Source organism: Halichoerus grypus, chromosome 6, assembly GCF_964656455.1.
Source record: "Halichoerus grypus chromosome 6, mHalGry1.hap1.1, whole genome shotgun sequence".
NCBI classification, from domain to species: Eukaryota; Metazoa; Chordata; class Mammalia; order Carnivora; family Phocidae; genus Halichoerus; species Halichoerus grypus.
The window spans coordinates 155,213,882-155,240,161 of record NC_135717.1 but is presented as its reverse complement, the minus strand read 5'-3'; the positions used below and the strand labels follow the sequence as shown (position 1 = coordinate 155,240,161).

The following is a 26,280-nucleotide window of genomic DNA, read 5'->3' as shown; positions in this document are numbered from 1 at the left end:
GAGAGAGAGAGAGAGAGAGAGCGCGATAATGATGAAGCAAATGTGGCAAAATTTATAAAACTGAATCTGCTAAAGGGTATACTAGAGCTCAGGAGTTCTTTGTACTATTTTTGAAATGTTTCTATAAGTTTGCAATTATTTCAAAATAAAATTAATAGACAAAAGTTTCTAACACTGTGGGTACAGAGAAAACATTCACTTTGTCAGAAACTTTGCTAATCAGCCAACAGTTATCATTAATCAGTGACCCTGCAGACCCAACTCTTGCATTTCCTAATTAATGCTGTCATCGTTACACATGAGTTTCCTTATTAAAAACTAAATGAGTAACAGTGAGACTTCAGAAACCTCAGAGTAAATAAGAGAAACTTTATTTTGTTTAATTTTGGAAATTATGAATAGAATCAATAATAATAAAATAATGACAATTTTTATAATATAGTTAATTCAACATCTTGGTGAACATTACCCAAAGTTCTATTTCAAAATGAATTTCTTCTTCTAAGTATATAGGAATAATATTTGTTTCTGGGAGTTCTTAAATAAGAAATTATTTTTCTATATAATATGTAATGACTTTTATGTAAGGATGATGTAGATATTAACAGAAAATTTATAATGAAGATATATACTTATTATATTTTTTTAAAAACCATTCCATACTATCAAGGCTAACAAATTAAAGTTTTGCTTCTACTTGAAAATTGTAAACTCATGCTGAGAAGGTACAACAAATATTTTTGTCCAAGTTAAGTACTTGTCCTGAAACCTTAAAAGACATGGATACGTGCATTTCTAATGAGACTAGTTTGGAAACACAGTGGTATATCATGCAGACTTTTTAAAATTTTTTTAAAGATTTATTTATTTATTTGAGAGAGAGTGCATGAGAGTGGGGATAGGGGCAGAGGGAGAGAGAGAGAGAGAGAGAGAGAATCCCAAGCTGACTCCTTACTGAGCGCAGAGCCCAACATGTGGGGCTTGATCTCACAACCCCAAGATCACTACCCGAGTCAAAACTGAGTCAGACACTCAACCAACTGAGCCACCCAGATGCCCCTACCATGCAGACTTAAAAATACGTCGCAAGTTGACAGTATAGTGTAACTTCTTAAAATTTAAAAGAAAAAAAATGTTTTCAGGAATTTAGAGAAAAAGAATATTCTCTACAGTAAATACAGGGAAGCTTATATTACACCTTCACAAAGTCTAAATGAATTCTTTAAGAACCATTTCATCAAAACGATTATCAGAGTAGAAGAAATTATTTAAAAATTGCAAAATTTTTATTTTTCTTTAATAAACTATTAATATACTGCTTAATATGTGCCAGGCACTATTCTGCACTTAAATACATTCATCACCTGACTTACTTTACATTCTGAAATATGAAATAAAAGACGCCATTAATAGCTTTTTTTGTGACTCAGAGATCAAATCAAAATGACAGCATCAAAGAATCATACTCTCTATTGATTAATCTGAAGACACAATGGACAGTCATCCAGTCTGGAGTGGTATTAAGGATAATTTCTGGATTGGCATTATTCTGTTTTTAAGATAATCAATATGTCTTACAACAGAAGTTCAGCTAAATAGAATAGGTGCCTTTCATTACTTTTTTAAAAATTTATAGCTCAAGTTAAAATGGTCACTTCTTCTATTTTCACTATCTATTAATAATTTTACCTAAATACACAAGTGAATTTGAGTTCCAGGTTCTTGAAGAAAGCGCTAATAATATATCCCGGGGTGGGGTGCCGGGTGGAAACTCCACATATGATACATAAGCAGCATTTACCTGCTTTGTCTTGCACAGCAACTGCTCCTTTCCCCCCGGCCGTTGTCATGGGCTGTGGCAGAGCCGTGCCAATGGGAGTGGTGGCTGCTTCTCTGACGACTCCAGAATTCTGAACTCCTCCACTGGTAGCGCTCACATTAATGGCTCGTTTGTTCACAGCTGTGGGCTTATTTGAACAGCCTTTATTTAAACTTGACTGAAATGCAATGGAATATTTAAAAGCTCAGGTTTCTAATGCTCCATACTATACATTAATATTTTATCAATTCCCTGTTAGGTTAAAAATATATATAATTTCCCTTACAAATCTTAAGCCTGCTGGTGGATCTGAGAGTTTCCCTCTGAACCAAAAAGCCTTTTAAAATATTTTTTGAAGAGAGAAATATGAGAATTAAGTACAAAAAAATAGTTTTAAAACCAAGTATCAAATGGCTTTGTACCAGTCATTTAAAATGCTTTCATATAAAAATGATTATAAAGTAAAACTACACTGTGTTTAATGGACAAAATATGATTTCCATATTCTGAACTAGACTTATTTAATAAAATAAAAAATAATGAAAAGAAATACCTTACCTTAGAAAGAGCAGTGGAGTACTGAAATGCTATACACCGCACAGATGTCTTGTGAGCACTGATGGTTTTAACTGGTGATTTCAACATCCTTAAATCATACTGATATATTTTCCCACGGGAAGATCCAATAGCCAAAGCGGCTCCATCAGGCATGAAGTCTACTGCAGTCAGAGGGGTGTCGGCCACTAAAGTTTTCACTAGCCTTTGGAAGGGTAACAAAGTATACCTAGATATGTGCGCCTACACAGGTATGTAAGTGTATGTGACATATAGATAGCTACCTACCAAAACCAAAGTTACTTAGCATTTGGCAAAGTTACTTAGAATATGCATCCCCAATATTTGTGTAAAGCGTAAATTCAGAACTAGACTTAGAGACCTTTCTAATACAATGGCATATAAAGGAACTGCTGCATACTCCATCCTATTTTTCCTATTCACTTCCAATAGGTACGTTCTACATCATCTAGAAGCAGCAACTATTTCTCTGAGTAATTACTACTTCAACAGTGAACATGACAGACTTCCTGAGTGTTATTCCACAAACAAGGGCTCTAGTCTCAGGATTAAGGAGGCCCTAACCATCCCCTTTCCATTTATTGACCTGCTCAGGTCTCAAGAGGACTATGACCTTTCGCAGGGGAGCAGCTGCTACTTTGCTCTTTTAGCTGTGCATTTCTTGACCAGAAAGCTAACAGAATCCATGTGGCTTGATCCTCATGAAGCTAATATAGAAATATGGATACTGAACTGCTGAAGCTGAGCTCTTTGCCACAGTTATCTGGTATAAGAGAGAAATGCTTACTGACTCTTAAGGTTCTCAGTAAAGTTCAAAAGAAAATAAAAAAGAAAAATTTTTAAAAAAGAAGAAAGTAAAACAAGTAACAGTAAACTTTAACAAGGACTGAAAAAGTCCTTCCCTAGTCATAACATTACCACTTTCTTCCATACAATCTTTAGATATTGCTAGGTGTCTTGAATACACCTGTAGCACTCTTGTACCATTTTTTTTTTATAGCTAACCAAGCACACCTATAACTGTTAAGAAAGCCAGAAGGCACAATGGACCCAGATACTTAGAAGATTATGTACCCTTTAGCTCTAGATCAGTGGTTCTCAACTGGGGGCAATTTTGCTACTTTTTCTAATATGGGGAGTGCTACTAGCCTCTGGTGGATAGAGACCAGGGATGCTGCTGAATATTCTACAATGCCCAGGATAGCCCCCCACAAATGAGAATTATCCAGCCCAAAATGTCAACAGTTTAGAAATCCTGCTCTTGATAATGAATTAATTTTAAAGCAAATTAATCACATTGCTTTTAAAATATACATAATTAGTTGTATTTCTGAAAAAGAATACTATGCCTATATGCTAAAATAAAGATGTGCAATCATTAACATGCTATCCTCAACATTCAACATCCAGATGTACTCTAAAGAATATCCGCATCTCATGTATTTTTTTCTGCATGGGAAGAAAGAGAAAATTCTATCCTTCTAGATATCAAGTACACAACTTTAGATCTTCCAAACATTAACCAGAGGTCTATGCAAATCACAAATGTCTGCTAATGAGATAATAGTTATTTGTCACTAAATTAAGAAATGATCATGTCACACTTACTTCTTACTTGAAGTGTCATAGAGAATGATTCTTTTATCCAAGCCTATAGTCACAAATAGCAATTCATTGACAGGAGAAAAACAGATGCCTGAAGCTGGAGCTTTATGTGTACTGTCAAAGTTATGGTATGGACTCTGACTATTCACATCCCAGAGAGTTACTATTCCGTTATCCGAAACACTGCCCAGTAGTGATTTCTTAAACAAGGAGTACTTCAAGTGCCGAACAGACTGTAAAAATAAGAATAAATTTTATGCAATTGTAACCATTCATAAGAACATTTTATATAAACTATATAAATAATGGCAACAGTCAACCACACTATTCACAGGGGATTTAGGACTTCTCTTGTTCATAGATCATAGAGTAAGAGGTTTCAACTATGACAACCATAGAAATCACTTAGTGGGCTATAAGATGATCCTAATACATACCAGTATTCTAGTAATTAAATATTTGTCATGATTTTATTATCTTGGAATAGAGCTACCTCAACCTCCCCTTTTGTAGAGGAAAAATACAATATGTTGAGATTAACTACATTAACTCATCAGGGTTAGGAATATCTACCATAATAAAAGGCCCAGTAGCTAATCACAGCCAAATCACGATTTATAAGTATCAGAGAACACTGGCAGAGAATAAGCAATATTTCAAATTTATTTTCTCTACATATTTTATTTTATTTATTTTTTTATTTTTTTAAAGATTATTTATTTATTTATTTAACAGAGATAGAGAGAGAGCACAAGTAGGCAGAGCGGCAGACAGAGGGAAAGGGAGAAGCAGGCTCTCTGCCCAGCAGGGAGCCCGATATGGGTTCGATCCCAGGACCCTGGGATCATGACCTGAGCTGAAGGCAGCCGCTTAACCGACTGAGCCACTCAGGCGCCCTCTACATATTTTAGATATTTGGATATATTTGTTTGAATCTGGGCATTTGATGCACTGGCAATTTAGCACTTGAAGCATAATAAAAAAATTAACTAAACCACAAAGAACTGACAACACTCTAGACTGGGGATGGACTATATCCTTCTTTCAAAAGCATCAGCCTGAGGGCAATACTGGCCTTTCTCTAAACACTCATCCCTGGGGGCAGTGGAGGCATTCTCTCTTTCTAGCTTCTGCTGGATCAGAATAAACAAAGATCCAGTTTGAGTAAAGTAAAGTAGATGAATTTTATCTACTTTTACTAAAATGTTGCTTTCAAACTTGTGTTGATATTATCATTTACTGAGCTGAGGATTAAGTATCTTACATTTAAGCTAATTTTTCCCTGCACAGAAACAGCAATATAAGTATAGAAATTAATAGTAGAATCTGCAAGAGTGGGAAACTGGTTTTCAATGAGTTAAGTTAGAGTTCCAAATAAAGCAATGACTCAGGCTCTAGTAGGCTGACAGTAGCTATACATATAGGTCCCAGATAAATCTGGCACAAAACAAAAGTCAAATCTGAAGGTTTTTTGTTTGTTCTATCTAGTTTAATCTATTATACTCCAAAAGCTTCTATATACCACTAGAAACCACACAGAAACCACTAGCTTCTATATATTAAAAACTCATATACTACCTACTTCTAAGATGTTTCAAAATAATATATATCAGCCCTCAACAACAAAAATATTTATGATTAATACAAAACAAATTCTGTCTAAGGAAACAAAAGGAGTATTTGTTACCAGACACCCCAACATAAGATAATTACTATGGTCATGCATTAAATATGGCTCCTCATTTTCAGACGGTTAGAGTACAAAGAGAAAACATCGGCTTGTGTTTTCCATTTTTGTTGAGGAAAAGTATATCCTTCCAACAGAAAAATCTTTCCTCTGGTCTACAGTCAAGGAAAAATAAACTACTTGGACCTTGACTATATAAAAGACATAGAGGGCGCCTGGGTGGCTTAGTCGGTTAAGTGTCCGACTCTTAATTTTGGCTCAGGTCATGATCTCAGGGTCATGAGGTCAAGCCCTGCATCAGCCTCCATGCTGAGTATGGAGCCTGCTTGAGGTTCTCTTTCTCCCTCTGCCCCTCCCTCCATCCCCAAGCTCTCTCTCTAAAAAGGAAAAAAGAAAAAAAAAGACACAGAGATCCTTAGTGAATTGCGATGTTTATAGTCACATATCAACCTAGCAAAACATTAATTTTTTTTAAAAAATTCTGTAGCACATTAAGAGTTTATATAGTTATGGTCCTTCATATAATCTAAATTTAGATTAAATACACAAGCAGAACTTAAAAAAAAAACAAACTAACACCATAAAACATAGACCTCATAGATCCTCGAAGTACATAAAATTCAACCTCTTAGCCACAGGATTCCTACTGGAAGGTGGTCATCCAGAATCTATTTGAATATAGCAAGGAAAAAGGAGCTTACTACTTCATATAATGAAACTTTATAAATAGTTAAAAATGCATCTCTTGATTAAGTCAAAACCTAAATTCCAAATATTGCTTCATACATGTTCTGTGGACCTATTTGGCAACCTTATTTAAGAAAAGAAAAAAGGCTAACGATAACCATCAATCTTCGTTCAAGCAGGGTCTCGGCCAAACTCTGCAGGGTCTTGGGTAAATTACTTAAACTCTCCAAGCCTCAGTGTTCTCATCTACAAGACAGAAAACGCTCTTATTTTCCAGTCAAAGTTCTTCTAAGAATTAAACAGAATCTCTGCACAGAGCCGTGTACACAGCCGTAGCCGCCACTATTCTCACGGGCTCATGACTCATTCTTCATTGTATATGTACCCATTTGACCATCTTTTACACATACTTTTTTAAAAGACCCTTAAGGAGCCAAACTGATTTCTTTAAATGGCTCCCCTCTATCTCTCTGATACATTTCTGACCTTTCTACAGCTATTAAATCATCATGTCTTTAGAGTATCATTAAAAGACTATCCAATGACCTGGATAAATGAAGTATTAATCTACTCAATTATATTTAAAATAAGTACTAATAATACATGTTAGTACCAGCAGCACTTATTAAGTCCCTACACCTGGTTCCAGATTCAAACCATTTCTAAGGAAAAAAAAAAATATTGCCAAGAACCTTATGAAAAACATCCCTATAAGCAGCAATGCCATTTTTTCTTACATTATTATTATGTAAGAGTGTATGTGCTTGTGGAGAAATATATGTTTCTAAATATAAAAAGTACATCACTCACTATAGATCAAGGGTTGGCAAACTTTTTCTTGAAGGGCCAAGCAGTAAATATTTTATGCTGTTGTACAGCAAAAGCAATATGAATGAGCATGGCTGTGTTCCAATAAAACTTTATTTACAAAAATAATGGTCAGCTACTGGGTCATAGTTTGTTGGTCCCATAGTTTTCAAACATAAATGTTTGAAATAAAAAAACAAAACAGGGGGGCACTTGGGTGGCTTAGTCAGTTAAGTGTCTGCCTTCAGCTTAGGTCATGATCCCAGAGTCCTGAGATCCAGGCCCATGTAGGGCTCCCTGCTCAGTGGGGAGCCTGCTTCTCCCTCTCCTTCCCACTTGTGCTCTCTCTCGCTATCACTGTCACTATCTCTTTCTCTCTCTCAAATATTTTAATAAAATCTTAAACACACACACACACACAAAAGAGAAAAAAAATCTATAATCCTACCACCCACAAAAAAACTGGTTAACATTTAGTTTTGTTGTAAATAAGTCTTAGTTTTATTGTTTAAATATTTTTCTGTGTGAATGTATGTTTGTGTGTATTCAGTAAGTATCAACAGAAAACCTGGGATCATACTTTATTATTATAAAGTCAGCACTGTCACTAATACTTTCTACTACATGATTTCAACAGCTGGATAATACATGAATATATATCAATTTATCTAAATAATCTAATGTTGGACACTTAGGTTATTTCCAATTTCCAAGTATCCTAACTACTATCATTTTTAAAATCTGCTAATTTATGAAAGAATTTGTATTTCACTGTTGTTCATGCTTTAAAGGTTCCTGGTTGAAAAATGCTAAGTGACCATCTGTCTTCCTTCTTTTATGAATTACACATTAATCTACTTTGCTTATTTTCCATTGGGCTATTAAGATTTTTTTAAATCCTAATTTGCAATTGATCTTACTATAATAAGGACATTAAAGCTCTCATAAGTATAAATATTTCCCCATTTTTCTTTCAATTTTGTTAATTTTTTAAAAGAATGCTATTTGTCAGACTTTTAAGTTTTTATGCACTTAAATTTATCATATCTGTCTCCCTAACTTATAACTTTGTTCTTATACTTAGAAAAGCCTTACCTTCACAGAGATAAGAATATCCATTCATGTTTTATTATAGCTTTATAATCTGTAATATGTATGTACCTAAATACATATATATGTATATATACATATATATACTAGACACTATACTTACATATACAACAGATACTATACATGTGTGTATATAGACATACATATAGACACACACACACATACATGCATAAATATATACAGTATCCCTTCAACTCCATCCCCTCCCTCTTTTTTTTAAGATTTTACTTATTCATTTGAGACACAGAAATACAGAGAGAGAGCGAGCATGAGCAGGGAGAGAGGCAGAGGGAGAGGGAGAAGCAGGCTCCCCACTGAGCCAGGAGTACGATGTGGGGCTCAATCCCAGGACCCTGGGATCATGACCTGGGCCGAAGGCAGATGCTTAACCATCTGAGCCACCCAGGCACCCCCATCCCCTCCCTCTTCTTAAGTCCCAGTGTCTTGTCTCAAGCACTAATCAGCTGTCACTGGTGGTACTGCCCACTTCCATTCTCAGTAGCTTACTATCCATCCTTCACATTGCTGCAGCAGTAACCTCTTCAAAACTAGAAATCTGAACATATTTGTCCTGCTTAAAATCCTTTTAACTCGAAGACTCTGAAAAGTTAGTTGTTACAGCGGTGGCAGGGTTTCTGAAATCTCTCTGAATAACCCCGTATGTGTGTGTGTGTGTGTGTGCAGGCCTGGACTTCCTATCCTTAGAAAGTCCTATTTCTCAAGGTTGGCCCTTGGCTGGTATCTGGGATTTTGGGAGGGTTTCCACTACCCTAACTGATAAGAGCGACTCACTGACTGATAAAAGTGGCTCACTGTGCCGAAACTGTTTGTGTATGAGATACGGTTTATGACTGAACCATGGCTGAACAGCTGCTTTCCTTCTAGGAGTTTGGAATTTCAATATATGCTACACGGAGGGTGCCCAGGTAACTAGCCTCCACTAAAATCTCTGGGCAATGAATCTCTAATGAGCTTCCCTGGTAGACAGCGCTTCATACATGTCACAGTTTGATGCTGGGGAAATTAAGTACCTCCTCTCCACTGAGAAAGGATGCTTCGGAGCTTATACCTGGTTTCCTCAGGACTTCACCCCATGCACCTTTTCTCTTTACTGATTCTGCTTTGTACCCTTTCACTGTAATAAATCACAGCCATATGTATGATTATATGTTGAGTTCTGTGAGTACTCTTAGTGAATCATTAAACCTGGTCTTAGGGATCCCTAGCGCAGTGAATTTAAATGACTTTGTGTGCGTGTATGTTTTACAGACAGACAGCAAACCCCAGACAGCAAAAGTAAAATCCCATGAACATTTACAACAAAACTAGATGATCAGGGATCCTCATGAGCCCCAAAATATATGCTAGAAAGTCAAACAATTAGCAGCCACAAGTCCCTCATAATATTAGTATCTGTGCAAAGGAAGCAGAAGGAAATAACAGGGAGTCTGAGACAGAGCTGAGAACAGAAAAAGTCCCAAATAGCCAATAGGTATTCAAAAAAAAAAAAAGCATGGTGACCAATTTGACAAGCTCAGCCAAAACCAGGACTATCTGCTGCACTGGTGGGACTATACAGAGGTCTACAGAAAGGTCTGAAGAGCTAGAGAAGTTTAGCTGCAATGAACTCCCCAAACTGACCAGATGAGATGCTTACCTCCCAGGTCAGGGCACCACACTAAGGAGACACTGTTAGGAGTAGGTGCAAACCTAAATAGGATGGAGTCAAGAGAGCTGAAGGAGAGCAAAAGTTCACATACGAGTGAGTGAGTGGAACAAAGCTAGGCAACCTCAGAAAACAAGTCACCATTAAAACAAAAACAAAACTAACTGAAAACAAGAGGGAGCTTGTAAAGCTAGAAAAGACACCCTGAACCCCATCTCTGTGTAGAAGTTCAGGGAAACTAACTCCACAGATAAATCCCATATGAAGTTATTATGAGAACAAGAAGAAAGGAACTCTCAGAGGAGATGACCAACAAGAAAATAAAATGACACAAGACATTAAAAACAATATAAATCAGAATTAGAAAACTTAGAAATGAGATGTTAGAACTTAGAAAAGAATTAGAAATTTCAGAAGTCTCTGCAAAAATGAAGGCTAATTTAAAAGGTATATAAGAATGAATAAACACAAGAGATAACACCTTAGAGACAGGCAAAAAATAAAGAATTTTTGAAAATTATAAATAAGGAAAAAGTTAAAATGATTTGAAAGTAATAAATCAGTGAAGATCTAATAAAGAAAAAAAAGAAAACATAAGGAAAATAACAAATACTAAAAGCAATAATTCAAGAAAACTTCCCTGAAAGAAAAGATCTGAAACTACATATTAAAGAAGCACACCGGGGCACCTGGGTGGCTCAGTCGGTTAAGTGGCTGCCTTCGGCTCGGGTCATGATCCCAGGGTCCTGGGATCGAGCCCCGCATCAGGCTCCCTGCTCAGCGGAGAGCCTGCTTCTCCCTTTCCCTCTGCCTGCCACTCTACCTACTTGTGCTCTCTCTGTCAAATAAATAAATTAAAAAAAAAAAAAAAAAAATCTTAAAGAAGCACACCATGTCCCTATGAATAGCAATACAGAGTGACCAACACCAAGACACAGTCTAACAAAATTACTGGACTTTAAAGAAAAAAAAAATATCCCTTGGACATCTAGGAAAAAAGAAACAAGTGACTTCTAAGGAAAAAAATACTTAAATTATCATCAGACATTTGAGACCAACAATGATGGGAGTAACACATTGAAGTTCCTCAAGGAAAAAAAATGTGAGCCTACTACTGAGTTACATCAAAAGAGAATTTATGTCAGAGAAAAAGTCAAAAAGCAGAAAACACACACTTATGGAAACAATATATAGTGCTCATTGTGATTATAAAATTTTGGAAAGTACCTAAAATATAGGAATGTTTAAACTGTGGCATTTGAACAATGGAATATTATGGAGCCATTAAAAAATTATGGTCATGGGGGCACCTGGGTGGCTCAGTAGGTTGAGCATCCAATTCTTGATTTCGGCTCAGGTCATGATCTCAGGTCATGGGATCCAGCTCTGTGTGTTGGTCTCCACACTCAGCAGGGAGTCTGCTTGAGATTCTCCTTCTCCCTCTACCCTTCCCCATCGCTCATGTGCACTCTCTCTCCTTAAAATAAATATATAAGTCTTTTTAAAAATTATGGTTATGAAGACTAGTAAAATGAGAATACCTGGGATGGAACACTACCGTGAAAAAGGCAAAAAACAAGACTGGACCAACAGAATGATTATAATTGTATGGAAGGAAGATAGAGCTATACATAGAAACACTGCAAGAAAACATTCTTCCCATTACAGAAAATTTGGAAGAGAGATATAGAAGGGAAAAAAATAGCCTTTAAAAAGTATCTACATTAAAAATATAGATTAGAAGTTTATTTTATGCCAACATGTCAATTATAAAACTGCTCAAAGAACATACTAGATAGGCTAGACAAATATACACAAATACTAAGAAAAAACATGGAGCATACTGCATGGAGCACTGGGTGTTATACGAAAACAATGAATTGTGGATCACCACATCAAAACCCAATGATGTATTGTATGGTGAATAACGTAAGATAATAAAATAGAATTTAAAAAAAAGAGAGAAAGAAAAAACATGGAGGACATATTATCATGCAAACACTGTATATCAATGTTCCTATATAACATCAAGGAGACCATTATTCTAGAAATAAAGCTTTGTAGTCAAACTCTCTGAGTGGTAAAATTCAGGTATAAATATAACCAGACAAACAAGTTAACCCAATTAAAATTAAACTCATTCTTGATAAAATAATTATTATTTTTAAGTGTAACTAATAATTATTTACATTTTTGGACTCTGTACCCAAACATGGTTACTAATACTTACAAAATCTATACCTAAAATGTCAAAAATTACATTGAATAAAATTAACTTATTTAACATATGTCAAAATACATTATATTTATTTATTCATTTTTAAATACATTATATTTAAAATCTCACAAACAGCCTGCTGCATTTAAAGATCATTTTTAAGTCTAAGGAATCATTAAATAGATCCACTTTGTAACTGTTTTGAAAAGGGCTGCAGTTTGGGAAAGGCAACACAGGTTAACCTATTTGTGAGCCTACGCTGCTGAACCTGCCAAACAGCAACATGCAGTTGTAATCTAGAAAGTCTGTCAGCCCTGGCAGTTCTGCAGAGGCCGCAAGCTTTCCCCCACACCTGCCCCCTCACTCCTGCAGAAAGACACTGTGATCCACATAAAACTAATAGCTTCAATTCAGCTCAGACACTTCAAAGTTAGGATCTAAGTATATTCAGGCAATCTCATTTCCAGTATGAGATTCAGTATAATGCAGATTCAATGACACTCCAGGTTTTTGTCACTTTTGCTAAGAAATCAATCTGATGATTTTTAAATATTTCAAATTCTTGATTGTTCATAGAAACAAAAATTAAAATTTTTATTTTAGGGTGCCTGGGTGGCTCAGTTATGCATCTGTTCGACTCAGGCCAGGATCCCAGGGTCCGGGATCAATCGAGTCGTCCCCCGCGCCCCCATCAGGCTCCCTGCTCAGCTCAGTGGGGAGCCTGCTTCTCCCGCTGCCCCTCCCCCTGCTTCTGTGCACATATGCGTGCGTGCTCTCTCTCTCTCTCTCGCCAAAATAAATTTTAAAATCTTTTAAAAAAATAAAATTTTTATTTTTATCATTAGATGTGTCCTATCTACTATTTTTCTCAATACCCAGACCCTACCTATAGTAACTGATCAACATAAAAACTGGGCTGGCTAACAGTATATTTGAGTTGAATTATGTCAATCTTCTGACAGACTTAAAATTTTTATGAACATTGTTTAAATTTAAGAAATGAATATTTAATATATTTGAAATCTTAAATGAATTTTGAGAAATCTAAATGAATGCTCAAGTAGCAATTCTATGCCTCTAGTCACCAACAGATAAAATACACCATAACAAAATCATTTGTAGGGGAAAAAAACAAAACAAAACAAAACAACAACACTCCAAAGAATTCAATTACAATGCTCATAAAAGGGAAATATAAGTATGCAGAATCATGAAAACTGTGACTTTCTTCACTAAAAAAACTGAAACTGCATAGTTACACAGCGACCAAATGGTATTTCCTAGCCCACGTACTCTGTGTTAAAGGTACAGAGGAAAAGTTAAATAATACAGTACACAAAACATACAAACATTTGTTCCAGGGAAGGGGGAAAAATTAAAATACTCCAGTTCAATTTCTTCACTTTCTTTAATGCTCTCCTTTTTCTAAGTCAAACACACAAAACATGATTACTGAGGTCAAGTTACAACTGGAAAATTAGCAAGGGTTTAGAGGGAACTCATTAAACCTAAAGATACGCAAACCAGTTTGGGAAAGTAAATCACAAAAGTTATTTTAATGATTTAATATGACTATTCATTAAAAGCTCACTGAAGTTCACTGATCTCTTACCAAATGTTAGGAACGATGCTAAACACACTCAGCATCTCATTTAGCCCTCAAAACAAACAAAAAAACAAGACTCTACTGAAAGTATATTCGCATTCTCACTTACAGATAAAGAAAAGGAGGCTTGAGAGTTAAGTAACTTGCCCAGGTTCACACAGCTAGCTCTCCAAATAAATGTGGGACCTGCAATACAGAACTATACCAACGATCCTATGGAGATGCCGACTTGTGCTAGCAGGAGGCAGCAGACACATGAAAATCTCATGTGACCTTACACAAGAGATAAGCCTACAGCATTACTGTTTTCCTCAACTAGAAAATAATTTAAGTTCAGTTTTGCTATGCAAATAATCAATGAAAATCCTTTGAAAACCAACCATACAGTGACCTATCACCTAGAATTTTAAAATATCTTTAAAGTGGCAAGAGAATACTGCCAAGTTTCCAGAAGCTTCAGATTCTCAAATCTTTATACATTCAGCTGCCTCTGAGCTAGAAAGAGATCCCAAAGAAAACAGTGCATCCACTCTTAAAGAACAGATCTTCAAAATAGTTAAAAGTCTTGCCATCTAAAAGTCCTCATTTGTAAAATGAAAAATTAAAAAATGAAAAAAAATTTATAACATACATCTCACAAGTGAGTAGCAAAAATTAAACAAGAAAATGTAACATAAAGCAATAATCACAGTGCTTGAAACACAGGAAATGGTAGTAAGGATCCTATGAAGGTGATAACCTCTGCCTGGAATGCTCTCCAAACCCTCTCACCACCTAGTCACCCCAGTGGCAACAGGATGGTCTTTGCAATGAGTAATGCTGACGTAATTATACACCTGTCTGGAAAGCTGAACCCTATATCTCACACCATACACAGAAATTAATTTGAAATGGATGATAATAGACATAAATGGGAAAGGTAAAAAAATAAAGCTTTATCTAAAGGTAAAACAAAAAAGGTAAAACAATAAAGCTTTAATCCAAAAGAAAACAAAAGGACACTATTTTTAAGACCTTGGGGTGAGCAAGATTTTTTCAAGAGGACACAAAAAAGAGCATCTATAAGTGAAAGTGATATACTAGACTAGGTTTCATTAAATTTAAGAACTTCTGTTCATTTTTTTTTTTTTAAAGATTCCATTTATTTATTTGACAGAGAGAGAGATAGCGAGAGCAGGAACACAAGCAGGGAGAGTGGGAGAGGGAGAAGCAGGCCTCCAGCGGAGCAGAGAGCCAGATGTGGGGCTCGATCCCAGGAAAGAGGCATTAGAGTTAAAAGGCCAGCTGTAGACTAAAAGAAGATATATGCAGCACGCATACCCAAAAAATTACTCAATCTGGAATATATAATAAACTATAAATCTATCAGAAAAAAACACAAGTAACAAAATACAAGAAGGAGGAACAGACTTTGGAACAGTCACTTCACAAAAGAAGGCATATGAAAATACACTCAACACATCCGGCATGCAGAAATGCAAATTAAAACCACAATGAGGTACCACTACACAACCATCAAAATTGTTATAACTAATAAGATAAACAATACTTGGTATTAGCAAAAATGTGGAGCAACTGCATCTCACAAACATTGCTGGTAGAAGTGTAAAATGGCACAAGTACTTTAGAAAGCTTTTTGGCATTTTTTAATAAAGTAAAGCATGATGCCTACACTAAGACCTAAGCAAGTCCATTTCTGAGTATTTACTCAAGACAAATGAAAACATAGGTCCACAAAAAGACATTCACAAAGAATATTCACAGAAGCTTTATTGTAATAGCTAAAAACTAGAAACAACACAAATGTCCATCAACAGACTGTGACATATTCATATAATGGAAAACGACACAGCAGTAAAACAGTATGAACTACTATTCCATGCAACAAGGCAAACAGTGAAGACTAGAAGAAACCAGACACATCCAATTCTTTTAAGAAATATGAGGTAGGGGCGCCTGGGTGGCTCAGTCGTTAAGCGTCTGCCTTCGGCTCAGGTCATGATCCCAGGGTCCTGGGATCGAGCCCTGCATCTGGCTCCCTGCTCAGCGGGAAGCCTGCTTATCCCTCTCCCACTCCCCCTGCTTGTGTTCCCTCTCTCACTGTGTCTCTCTCTGTCAAATAAATAAAATCTTTAAAAAAAAAAAAAAAAAAAAAAGAAATATGAGGTAGTGCCTGGGAAGGATTAAGAGGGAGTCCTCCGGTGTGCCAGAAATGTTCTATACCTTCTGGTAGTTATGCAAGTATATACATATATAAAAATTCATCAAGCTATATACTTAAGATATATGCCCCTTATTATTTAAATTATATCTCAATTTTAGAAATTTAAATACTTTGCACATAACAAAGCCAAGAGCAAGAACTAAACCTAATGCTTTCAGAACTATTCCTTCATGTCTGGTTTTAATAAAACAAACAAACAAACAAAAAGAAAACCTCTCTAACAAGATAAAATAAAAACTGAAATATAAGAATTCACATGGTAGGTATCTGACCTAATGTTTATGTTACTAAAAAGTCAGCCAAGAATTTTTAATCTAAATGTGTCATGCTTCTAATATATCAAAAATCTTTAAAAAAAAAAAAATAGGAAAGGAAGAAAGAAAATTAATTTCCTTAAAAAGCAAGACATGTGAACATTAGATAAGATTTTTTCACAATAGTTCCAATGTTTATGGGCTTAGGCTTTATGTCTCATTATCAAAATACAAATAACCAAAAAAAGAATGACAAAAAAAAAATATTACTTCCTGCTTTTATGACTGTATTAATACGTTCTCTGTGGCAAATCACTTATCCACATCCATAAAATGCAGAAAGTGAAATTACCTGTAAACGCTTTCTTTTAGTTCAAGGTTTCTAGGATTCGGACATTGAACTAATCAAAAACTCTGATTAGCTCCTCAAATGCCTTCCAAAATAGAAGCTGAATCTTTGGTCTGGCATTCAAAGTTCCACATTAACACTATGCTCATACTTACCTTTCCAATCTTTTTTCACATTGGCCCTATATAAAAACCTATATGCCTTCCTTAGTGTTTTTGATTTCCTACATACAAAATACCCTTCTCCCAAAGTTCTGTATTAGCCGATTAAGATCTTTGTTATCTCTATATCCATTTACATATTTATTAAGGATCTTTTCCATATAAAGTACAAAGCTGGATAATGGTTGAGGACAAAGAAACAAGACATGGTTCCACCTATAAAGTGGGAATGTAAAGAGCTAACCCTAATATAAATTAGAATCAATTAGCAAAGAAGCCAATTTATACTGTAGTAAAAGCAAAATAAAAATCATTTAAGCATTAGACACAGATGAAATCCTCCCTCCTTCACTTTTCCCTATTTTATTCCCAGATAGTTCTCCCACTGCTCTGAATCACCATAAGATTGTTTTATATCAATCATCTATATCATGTTTACGTTTATCTCCTTTATTCCCCCAACATATAAGGAACTTGAGAAGACTTTTTTCTGTTTTTAATATCCATTAAATTTTCCTCAAACACTAAATATATACTATTCAAATCATGATTTCAAAAACTGCCTTTCAAAAGTGAATAGCTCCCATATTTTATCTAATAATAGTTAAGGTCAAAGTGATTATAGTAAAAAGTAAGGATTGAAAGAGATTGCACCTCACTGGAAATTTCTGCAGAGTATTTCACAGAAAGCTGGCCAAAACTTTGATTTCTTGAGTAACTGAATTTATTCTTTTACAAATTTTACAGATGACTATTTTATAAAGAAAAAAATTACTTGACTAATTTTCCTTCATAAAGTTTCCCTCACTACTCCTGTATTAACCTGAAAGTCCATAAACAAGCTTTGGGACTTTGACTATCATATACTTACACAAAAACCTTGTGCCTAAACACACTCAACCATCTACGTCCACCAAAAAGCATTTTTGAACAGAAGTATCTATCTTGTAGCTGACATAGTTTGAGCTACGATAACTGTGATGTCATAGAAAGATTAATATCCATATTTCAGATTTAACCTACCCAACAACTGTTTATATTTTGCCATATACAGTTATATTCTAGGAGCATGTGACTACTCAATGGCATAACTGAACTCATGTAGGCAACATAATCCAGTATGAATTACCTTGTTATTTGAACATTTTTAAAGAATACCATTAAAAAACAGCTAGCTCTAAGTTTTTTAAGCAAGGTAAATGCAAATTTAAAATACTTAATTTTGAAAACTTAAAATTCACTGTCTTATGTAAGATAATTCAAAATCTACCTTATCAACTCTGATTTGAATAAATGCATACTGTACCTGGTTACTGCCATGGCCAAAGGGAGTACTAGATAAATTAGTGGTTACACTGTGCAAAATAATTTCACCACTGAGAGATCCAGAAGCAATGTAGCAGTCATTCCAATTGTATGTGACACAAGTTACTTCATCTTTATGATCCTGAAAGAAATGAAAGTAAGTACACTACCACATATCCTTCACACCGCACATTTTCATGTTTTTGTAAATTTCATTTTTGGTAAATATTATGTATTTGTGAATTTAATATCTGCTTTAACATTTTCCTCAAATAACCTAAAAAAAAATTACTCAAATGAGTAGGAAACTATTTGATCAACACCAAGTCTTCTCAGGGAACAGAGACTTAGTTTTTATAACTGTAATAATGATCAGGCACTCTGAAACAAGAGACAAAAGGGAAAGGTAACTTTCTAGATGGCAATATGTCTACCTTCCACTGACAAGTAACATTTACTGCAAGTTGACTATTATGAGAGTCCCTGGCCTTGAAAGTATCACTGTTCAATGGAAAAGACAGGACATTTAAATTAACATGAAAATGGCAGAAGGAATGCTAGATGAGTAGTAGAGGCAAAGTGTCCTAGGAAAGAGAAAGAGGCATGACTGTGACCTAAGTTGACAGAAGAAGCTGTGGGGAAGACATAAAGCTTGAGTTCGACCTTAGAGAAAAAATAAATGATAAGTAGGGGAAGGGGAAAGAAACCAGACACACAAAATGGAAGAGAGCAAAAACAAAAGCCCCAAAGCCAGAAGAAGCAAGGCATGGCTGAGAGATGACAGCAGCTGTTTCCATTTGCTGGGAACATTATGAATTCTTATTAATCCTTAGAAGAATCCTGGGAGGCAAGGTCACTTTTCTCATTTTATGGATGAGTTCACTACATGAGGCACAGAAAGGTTAAGAAATCTGTGCAAGCTCATGTAACTACTAAGTGGCAGATCCAAGATTCAATTCCAGGTCAAAGCCCCAAGCCTATTTCCCTCTCTATACTAGGTTGTCTCCCAATCCAAAGGGGAATCCACTTTGAGGAAACAAAACTGGTTTTAAACAAACTGGGTTCACAAGCACTGTATTTTCCAACATCAAATTAGAGATATCTAGCAGGAGCATAGAAAAGTGATCAGGGGGGCGCCTGGGTGGCTCAGTCATTAAGCGTCTGCCTTCGGCTCAGGTCAGAATCCCAGGGTCCTGGGATCGAGCCCCACATCGGGCTCTCTGCTCTGCGGGAAGCCTGCTTCTCCCTCTCCCACTCCCCCTGCTTGTGTTCCCTCTCTCGCTGTGTCTCTCTCTGTCAAATAAATAAATAAAATCTTAAAAAAGAAAAAAAAGGAAAGAAAACTGATCAGGGTTAGAAGTATAGTTTTTAACAGTTTGCTGTTGTATCTTAATATAAATAAACTAACTTTTGCATCTAATAATTAGATTAATGTAATATCATAAATAGTAGCTATAATATTCCACTTATAATCCAATGTTTTCAAATGGCCCTTCGAGCATGTCTAAAGGTATCTTTACACTTTATTCCTTACCTAAATCAAAGAAAAATTGCTATCCCAAGGAAAAAATGTCTGATGAGAAGAAAAAAAGAGAGTGGACATTTAGTTCATTGTTCCCACTTGGAAAATTACGAACATGGGGTCCAATACAATTTCTATGACTTTAAAAAGAAGCAAGTGTCTTCCTTATTTTAACTGTGGAAAATAAGTCATTCAGCAAATATTCAGTAAGCACCTACTAAGTGCCAGAAATTGTGTTTCCAGGGAGAGCACCACAGAGAAGAGACCCAAAGGTGAAAGATTAGATTTCCCACTATCAAAATTAGTCAGTCAAACACTTGTTAACTGAATGAATAAAGAAATGAACTACTCTAAGAGTTGTAAACAATGAGAAGAGACAAAACTATCTGGAGTAATTGGGAAAACTGAGGATGGAAAAACAAGTAGCATTTTGCCATGCCATAGGAGTTACAGGGGTAAGAGATGCTCCTAAAATGAATGAGAATATGTGACAAAAGGGGCCACAAACTTCAAATCTCTTCTCAATACTGTAAAATAATCTTTTTCATAGTAGGTATACCCCTCTAAATAACTTTAACTCAATTTCATAATTTAAAAAATTAAACAATGGATAATATCTGAGTTTGCATTTCACCTTTGTCATTACTAGCTGTTTGACACTGAACAAGTTCTTTAACATCCCTGAGCCAGAGTTCCTCCATGGGTTCACAGGAATAGTACTACCTGCTTTGCAGAATTCTTGTGACACAAAGAATAAACATAGTTAAGCACAGTGGCTGGCATATCAAAGAACTCAATAAAAGTTAACTATTCTCATTATTGGCAACTCTTCAATTATCCTTAAGACTCTTCAAAGTTTAGCTAATATCTAAAATAATGAACTTCCAAAGGTAATATTTTAAGCAGCAATTATAGGATTACATTTCTGTTTAAAACAAAATCATTCTTTATATACAATTTCCCTAGCAAGAATTAACCCAATGACATTTGACATTAACAAAATGATAATGTGTCTAGCATTTGCTTCAAAATAATCTGAGGGTGAGATTACATAGTAATCTGATTAGAGAGTAGACAGGGCACATATAAAATAATATTGGCCATGAGCTGACCATCATCACAGTCAGATGAATGTATGTGTATGTGTATTAATATGTTTAGAATTTTCATATTAAAAGTTTTTTAAAGACATATGAAAATGAAAAATAACCTTAAAGATGAGTTTCCAAATATTAAAAGTACATAATAGTGAAAAGGTGAATTCCAAAAAAATCATAACCCAGAAGCTTTCACGTGACAAATATTTTTATTTTCTAAAACTACAAAAAGCTAATTATTTAAAGAAACACTAATTGTAAATAGTAAATTATTTTAGAAAATATTTAATTACCAAGATGAAAACACATACACACAAAAATAACACAAACAGCCGCAACCACATACGTTAGAGAACTAAGAAGTCAAATCCCCAACTTTGATTAGTAGGTCGATTATGGCCATCCCAAAACCACTCTCATTTTTCTCAGAGACTTAAAAAAAGATTTCTGATGACAACTCATACTTTAGAAAAAATGAAGGAAGTGGTTCACTAAAAAAAGAGAGGAACTAAGTGAAAAGAATAAAGGAAAAGTTTTAAACACCAACAATATGCATTAGTGACATACATGGAGGTAAAAACAGACCAAAAAAAATTTTTCTGACTTAAATAGCATCTTTATTTTCCCTAACAAATCTCACTTCAATTCTGAAGCATCTTATTTTTATCATAAAAGCTCAAAATTAAAAGTGTGGCAAATATTCTAAACATCCTAAGATACTCATTACTACAAGGATTTAAAAAAAAAAAAAAAAAACAAGTTGCTTACCTTAAGAGATCGATGAATTCTTTTTGATTTTAAATCCCAAATGTTAACAGTGTGATTTAGGCCTCCACTTACTAAATACATAGATGTGGAATTTAAACTGACACATGTCTGCTTTTGCTATTAAAGAAAGAAAAAAAGTTACCTTAATTTAATAGAGCCCAGAGCTGACTTTCAAGTCCCATCCAACACTTAGTGAGCACTTTGTAAACATTTGTTGAATTAAATGCTATAAACATGCTAAGACTTAGACTGACCTCTCATCATCCTCCACCCGCATCCAACAGCTTGAAAGGAGTTCAAAACGGCTTCAAGGAACTCAACCAGGGCAGTGTTCTCCTCCATAGAACAGAGCTGACAGAGGAAGCTTAGGCAACACCAGCAAGTCTGGGCCTCCCATCATGACTTACTTGCTCTTAATATTGCCCCTTATAAAACCTACTCTTGTACTGTCACAGAGTATCTCGAATTAGAATCAACCCACAGCTCAGAAAACACTAAACATAGAAGTGACTTTAAAGAATGTCTAGACCCCTTCTTTTACAGATGGGGAAAGTTCATAAAGAGGACAAGATACTTGCCCAAAGTCTCACAACAAAGTCTCCCCCAACGGAGCCCAAGTCTCCAATATCAGATCTTCAGAACCTAACTCTACCCTCTTCCTCCCGTCTGAAAAGGCACCATCCACTCAGTTTCTCAAAAGTCCAGAATTACCCTTGATTCCACGTCTCCTTCCCTGCCACCTACTATAAGTTCTTTAAACTCCAACACTAACATAAACCCCACAGGGGCTCCCCTTTATCTACTGAGGCTACCAACATACTAATCCGGACCCTATAGAACCACACGAACAGCAGCCTCCTAACTGGTTGTCCCACTTCCAACCCGACTCCCCTGCATTCTATGCTCCACAAGTAGGATGACCTTTAAAAAATGCAAATCAGATCATGACGCTCCCATTTAAAAAATTTTGATGGCTTCCAATCAGCCCTAGAATAAATTCCAAACTCATTAACCTGGCTTTCAAACCCTACCTCATCTCTCACCATTCTCCTCCTCACCTACTAATTCTCCAGCCACAATGGCCTTCTTCCATTCCTTAAACGTTATCAGCCCTGTATTTGCCTCAAGGCTTCTATACTTGCCTGGAAACCTCAATTCCCTGAGCCCTGGCTGAATGACTTCTAGTTGATAGACAGCAACTTCAAAGCCACACTTTCTGGGGACCTCCCTTGGCCACCTAATGTAACTTGCTATCTCAATGCTTATTTTAATTCTCTGTGTAGCAACTTAATCACTATCTGGGTATTCTGTTTAGTAGTTTACGGTCTTCCACCAGAATGTCAGTTTCATTAGTGCAAAGACCATATCCATGCTCGATAAATATTTATGGAATAAATGGCTAAAAATACAGAGGTTTTCAAGTTTTTCTCACAATGAGTATCTGTGAGCGTCATCTATCTGGAGGCATCATCAGTAACTATGCTACACAGTAAAACACAATGTTGCATGTGTTTTCTCCTATTTAACCTTCAGATACACTCTGTAGTTACATTAATTGTTCTCACCTCTAGTTGAATGCAATGGGGAAAAAAAGAGAAAAATGAATACCAAGGGGCACATTTTATGACTTAGCTAGAAGTTAAAAGGTAAGCTATGTAGGTTTAGGCAAGTCATCTCACCTTTCTAAGCCTACGTTTCTTCATGTGAGAAGTGAAAAATCAGGACTAGATCTATTGTTCTTACCTCAAGAGTCCACGCATCTGAAAAACACCCTGTGCTCAAAAGAGCACTTTTCTTAAAAATTTTAATTCCAGTATAATTAACATAGTGTTATATTAGTTCCAGATGTACAGTATATTGACTACTTCATGCTCATCACGATTAAGTGTACTCTCAATCCCCTAGGAGAGCACTGGATTCTTATAAGAAACCTATCCCTCCCCCGAGGTTTCTTCCAGCTCTGAAATTTTGACCAAGAGTCAAAATTACTAACACATATAAAAATATCAGGAACACATTACATCAATGTTTCAGTATAGTTGCTACAATTCCCTATAGATACCATTCTAGGAACTGACTTTGGTCTAAAGGGACTAGTATTGATTTAGAATCTGGAGGCGCCTGGGTGGCTCAGTTGGTTGAGGTCATGATCTCAGGGTACTGGGATCGAGCCCCACATAGGACTCCCTGTTCATTGTAGGGTCTGCTTCTGTCTGCCCCTCCACCCGCCCCCCACCCTGTGCTTTCTCTCTTACCTGTGCTCTCCCTCTCAAATAAATAAAATCTTAAAAAAAAAAAAAGAATCTAGTTATCACCACAAATCAGGACAGTTTACTAAGAGCTATCAAAATAACCTTTAAGAAAATAAATAAGAATGGTGTCCATCAAAGATCAATATATTAGTATTCTAATCATCAAAAACAACTCAAATTATTAAGGACTCAGAACAAAACCTATGTTTTCAACTGGCCTACCCTGATGTTAGAAGATCTTTTTTTTTATGTTGATGTATTATTAATGTAGCTAATGAACTTAAATAATTGATGAAAACTGTGTGCTCATTATAGGAATCCTGTACCCTAAAACACAAGCAATGGGTGAAGTTTTTAAAATCTAAAAATAAAAGCTGGCCAAATGTCTAGGTTATACAGTAGCCTAAGATATTCATTATATTACTGTTAATATCAATTTGCCTACTCTAAAGAGCTAAAAGCAAAATCAAAGAAAATAAATACAAACTTAAAGTTCTGCTCTAAAAATGGTGTTAAAGTAAGTAAGATAGAATCTTATTTCCCCAAGGAGTAATGGTCTCATATCTCAAATGGTACACAAATAATAGGACTTGGATCCTACAAAGCAAAGGTGATCAACACACTAATATGTTACAAGAAATTACTAACAAATGCTAAAGAACCAATGTTTGCAAAATATTCTTTTAAGCAAATTAAATTAAAGCAGATTCAAATTATAAGTAATAACCTCACTTTCATCCACCTGTATACTTTTTTTTTTAATTAAAGATTTTATTTATTTGGGAGAGAGCATGAGCAGGGGGAGGGGCAGATGGAGAGGGAGAAGCAGACTCCCTGCCAAGCACAGGACTCCACGAGGGGCTACATCCCAGGACGCTGAGATTATGACCTGAGCCAAAGGCAGACTCTTAACCAACTGAGCCACCCAGGTGCCCACCATCCACCTGTATTCTGATGTGATTTCTTAACTGTAGGAAAGAGAACTACCTATAGCAACTGATGTGGAATATTCACAAAATCCTTAGAATTGTGTCACATTTGTGAATATCATCTACTATTTTCATAATTTAACAAGAACAACAATTACAAAGACAAAGTTCCCAAACTGTTCTAAGGCATAATGGATAGAAGGAGCACAATATTGTGCTGGAAGTGGAAACTGAAATTGTTTTGATATTGATATTCAATTCAACAAATGCTTGTGATACCTCTGATAGTACCTAAAGATCCAAAAATGACTAAGATGTTCTGCCTGCTCTTGAAGAGTACAGTTTACCTTTTATCAACCAGGGCTACTCTCTGCCTCAGTTTTATTTAACTGAGTTTGAATAGGCAGTGTGTCTCAAATTCTGTATCTGCCCTTAGCAGACATTCTCTGCCCCAGCCTCTAGCATTTGTGGGCTGGATTTGATGCTTGTGTCAATCCCACCTGCCTTTAGGAAAGGATGGATAGAAATCAAAAGTCCTTTTTAAATTAGATGAGCTCATATTCCACTGTCCTTCTGTGTTCTAAGTGAGCTACCTTACCTATTCCAGTGTGTAAAATTATGACAACTGATAATGGTTTAGGGCCTGCTATGAAAACTTTGAACCTTAAATTAAGAACAAGCTACCACTACTTGTACCTTTTTAGTTAAACCTTATTAACAAAAAAATAGATTTCAAGGAGTGTGTGTGACTAAAAATGAGGACACCATCATTATCCTGAATCAGAGGGATTAACATATAAAACAAAAAGATGAGAAAAAAAATATGCAGTGAGAACTTCATTTAAATGCTCTGGGACCAAGGCTCAGTTTGACAAAGCCATCCTGTTCCAGGAGAGCTTGAGGAGACTCAGGCAGGCCCCTCAGTAACCAGAAGGACAGAAGCTAAAGCAGAAGCTACCAACACATAGGGGTCTTTAGCTGATGGTCCTGAACTCAACAGCAGTAAGGATAGGCCTATATCATTAGGACATTTGAATGGTCAAATCAACCTGGTGACCGCGGTAGGACTTGGGCTTTAAAAAGGCAGCAATACCAGGCAATCTTCCACAGAGAGATGGAGAAAGCAAGTGATTAGCTGACATAATCTAAGTCCTTGATTGCTCCCCTAAGATCCACTATTATTTTACCTGAAGATGTTTCAGTACCCATCTCCTCTTTAAGTGTTACTGTATTATTTTGAGTTTCGGTTAAGAATTATAGTTTTAAACACCTTTATATTTAGTTGCAAGCACCATAAGAAGCAGTTACCACCCAAGCAGAACTAAGATTTTTAAAATTTTTTTTTAAAAAATCACTTACCCCTTCACCAAGCTCGAAAAGTAGAAAAGGTTTATTTTTGTAATGTGAAACAACAATTTTGTCGCCACTGGAAGATGCTGTCACTAGAAAGTTATCTAAATGAAGAGTTATGGAGCATCAAACAATTCATGAGCATCTCTAGCACTAGACTATTATTGCAAGAATTGTGATGATAAAAGCAAGTGCACTAACCTAAGAAGACAAGCAAATGAATATAGCTTATACATCAGCTTTCAAAAATGGCTCAGGTTACTAATTACTAAGACTCATTCTCTTTAC

The 26,280-nt window shown here is 35.7% G+C and overlaps 1 protein-coding gene across 6 annotated transcripts in view; it reads right to left on the bottom strand.

Moving 5' to 3' along the window:
- NEDD1 (NEDD1 gamma-tubulin ring complex targeting factor) overlaps positions 1–26,280 on the bottom strand; it is a 50,260-nt gene that overhangs the window by 18,929 nt on the left and 5,051 nt on the right. For 3 of the 6 annotated variants that reach the window (XM_078076444.1, XM_078076441.1, XM_078076439.1), the window contains exons 3-8: positions 26,002–26,096; positions 21,462–21,578; positions 18,076–18,216; positions 4,004–4,233; positions 2,378–2,579; positions 1,802–1,997 (exon numbers count right to left, since the gene is read on the bottom strand). In XM_078076444.1, coding sequence (XP_077932570.1) covers positions 1,802–1,997; positions 2,378–2,579; positions 4,004–4,233; positions 18,076–18,216; positions 21,462–21,578; positions 26,002–26,096 — 981 coding nt within the window. Of the gene's footprint in view, positions 1–1,801; positions 1,998–2,377; positions 2,580–4,003; positions 4,234–18,075; positions 18,217–20,230; positions 20,335–21,461; positions 21,579–21,715; positions 22,581–26,001; positions 26,097–26,280 lie in introns of those variants that run through there. The other 3 variants (XM_078076440.1, XM_078076442.1, XM_078076443.1) reach the window with 3 other exon arrangements.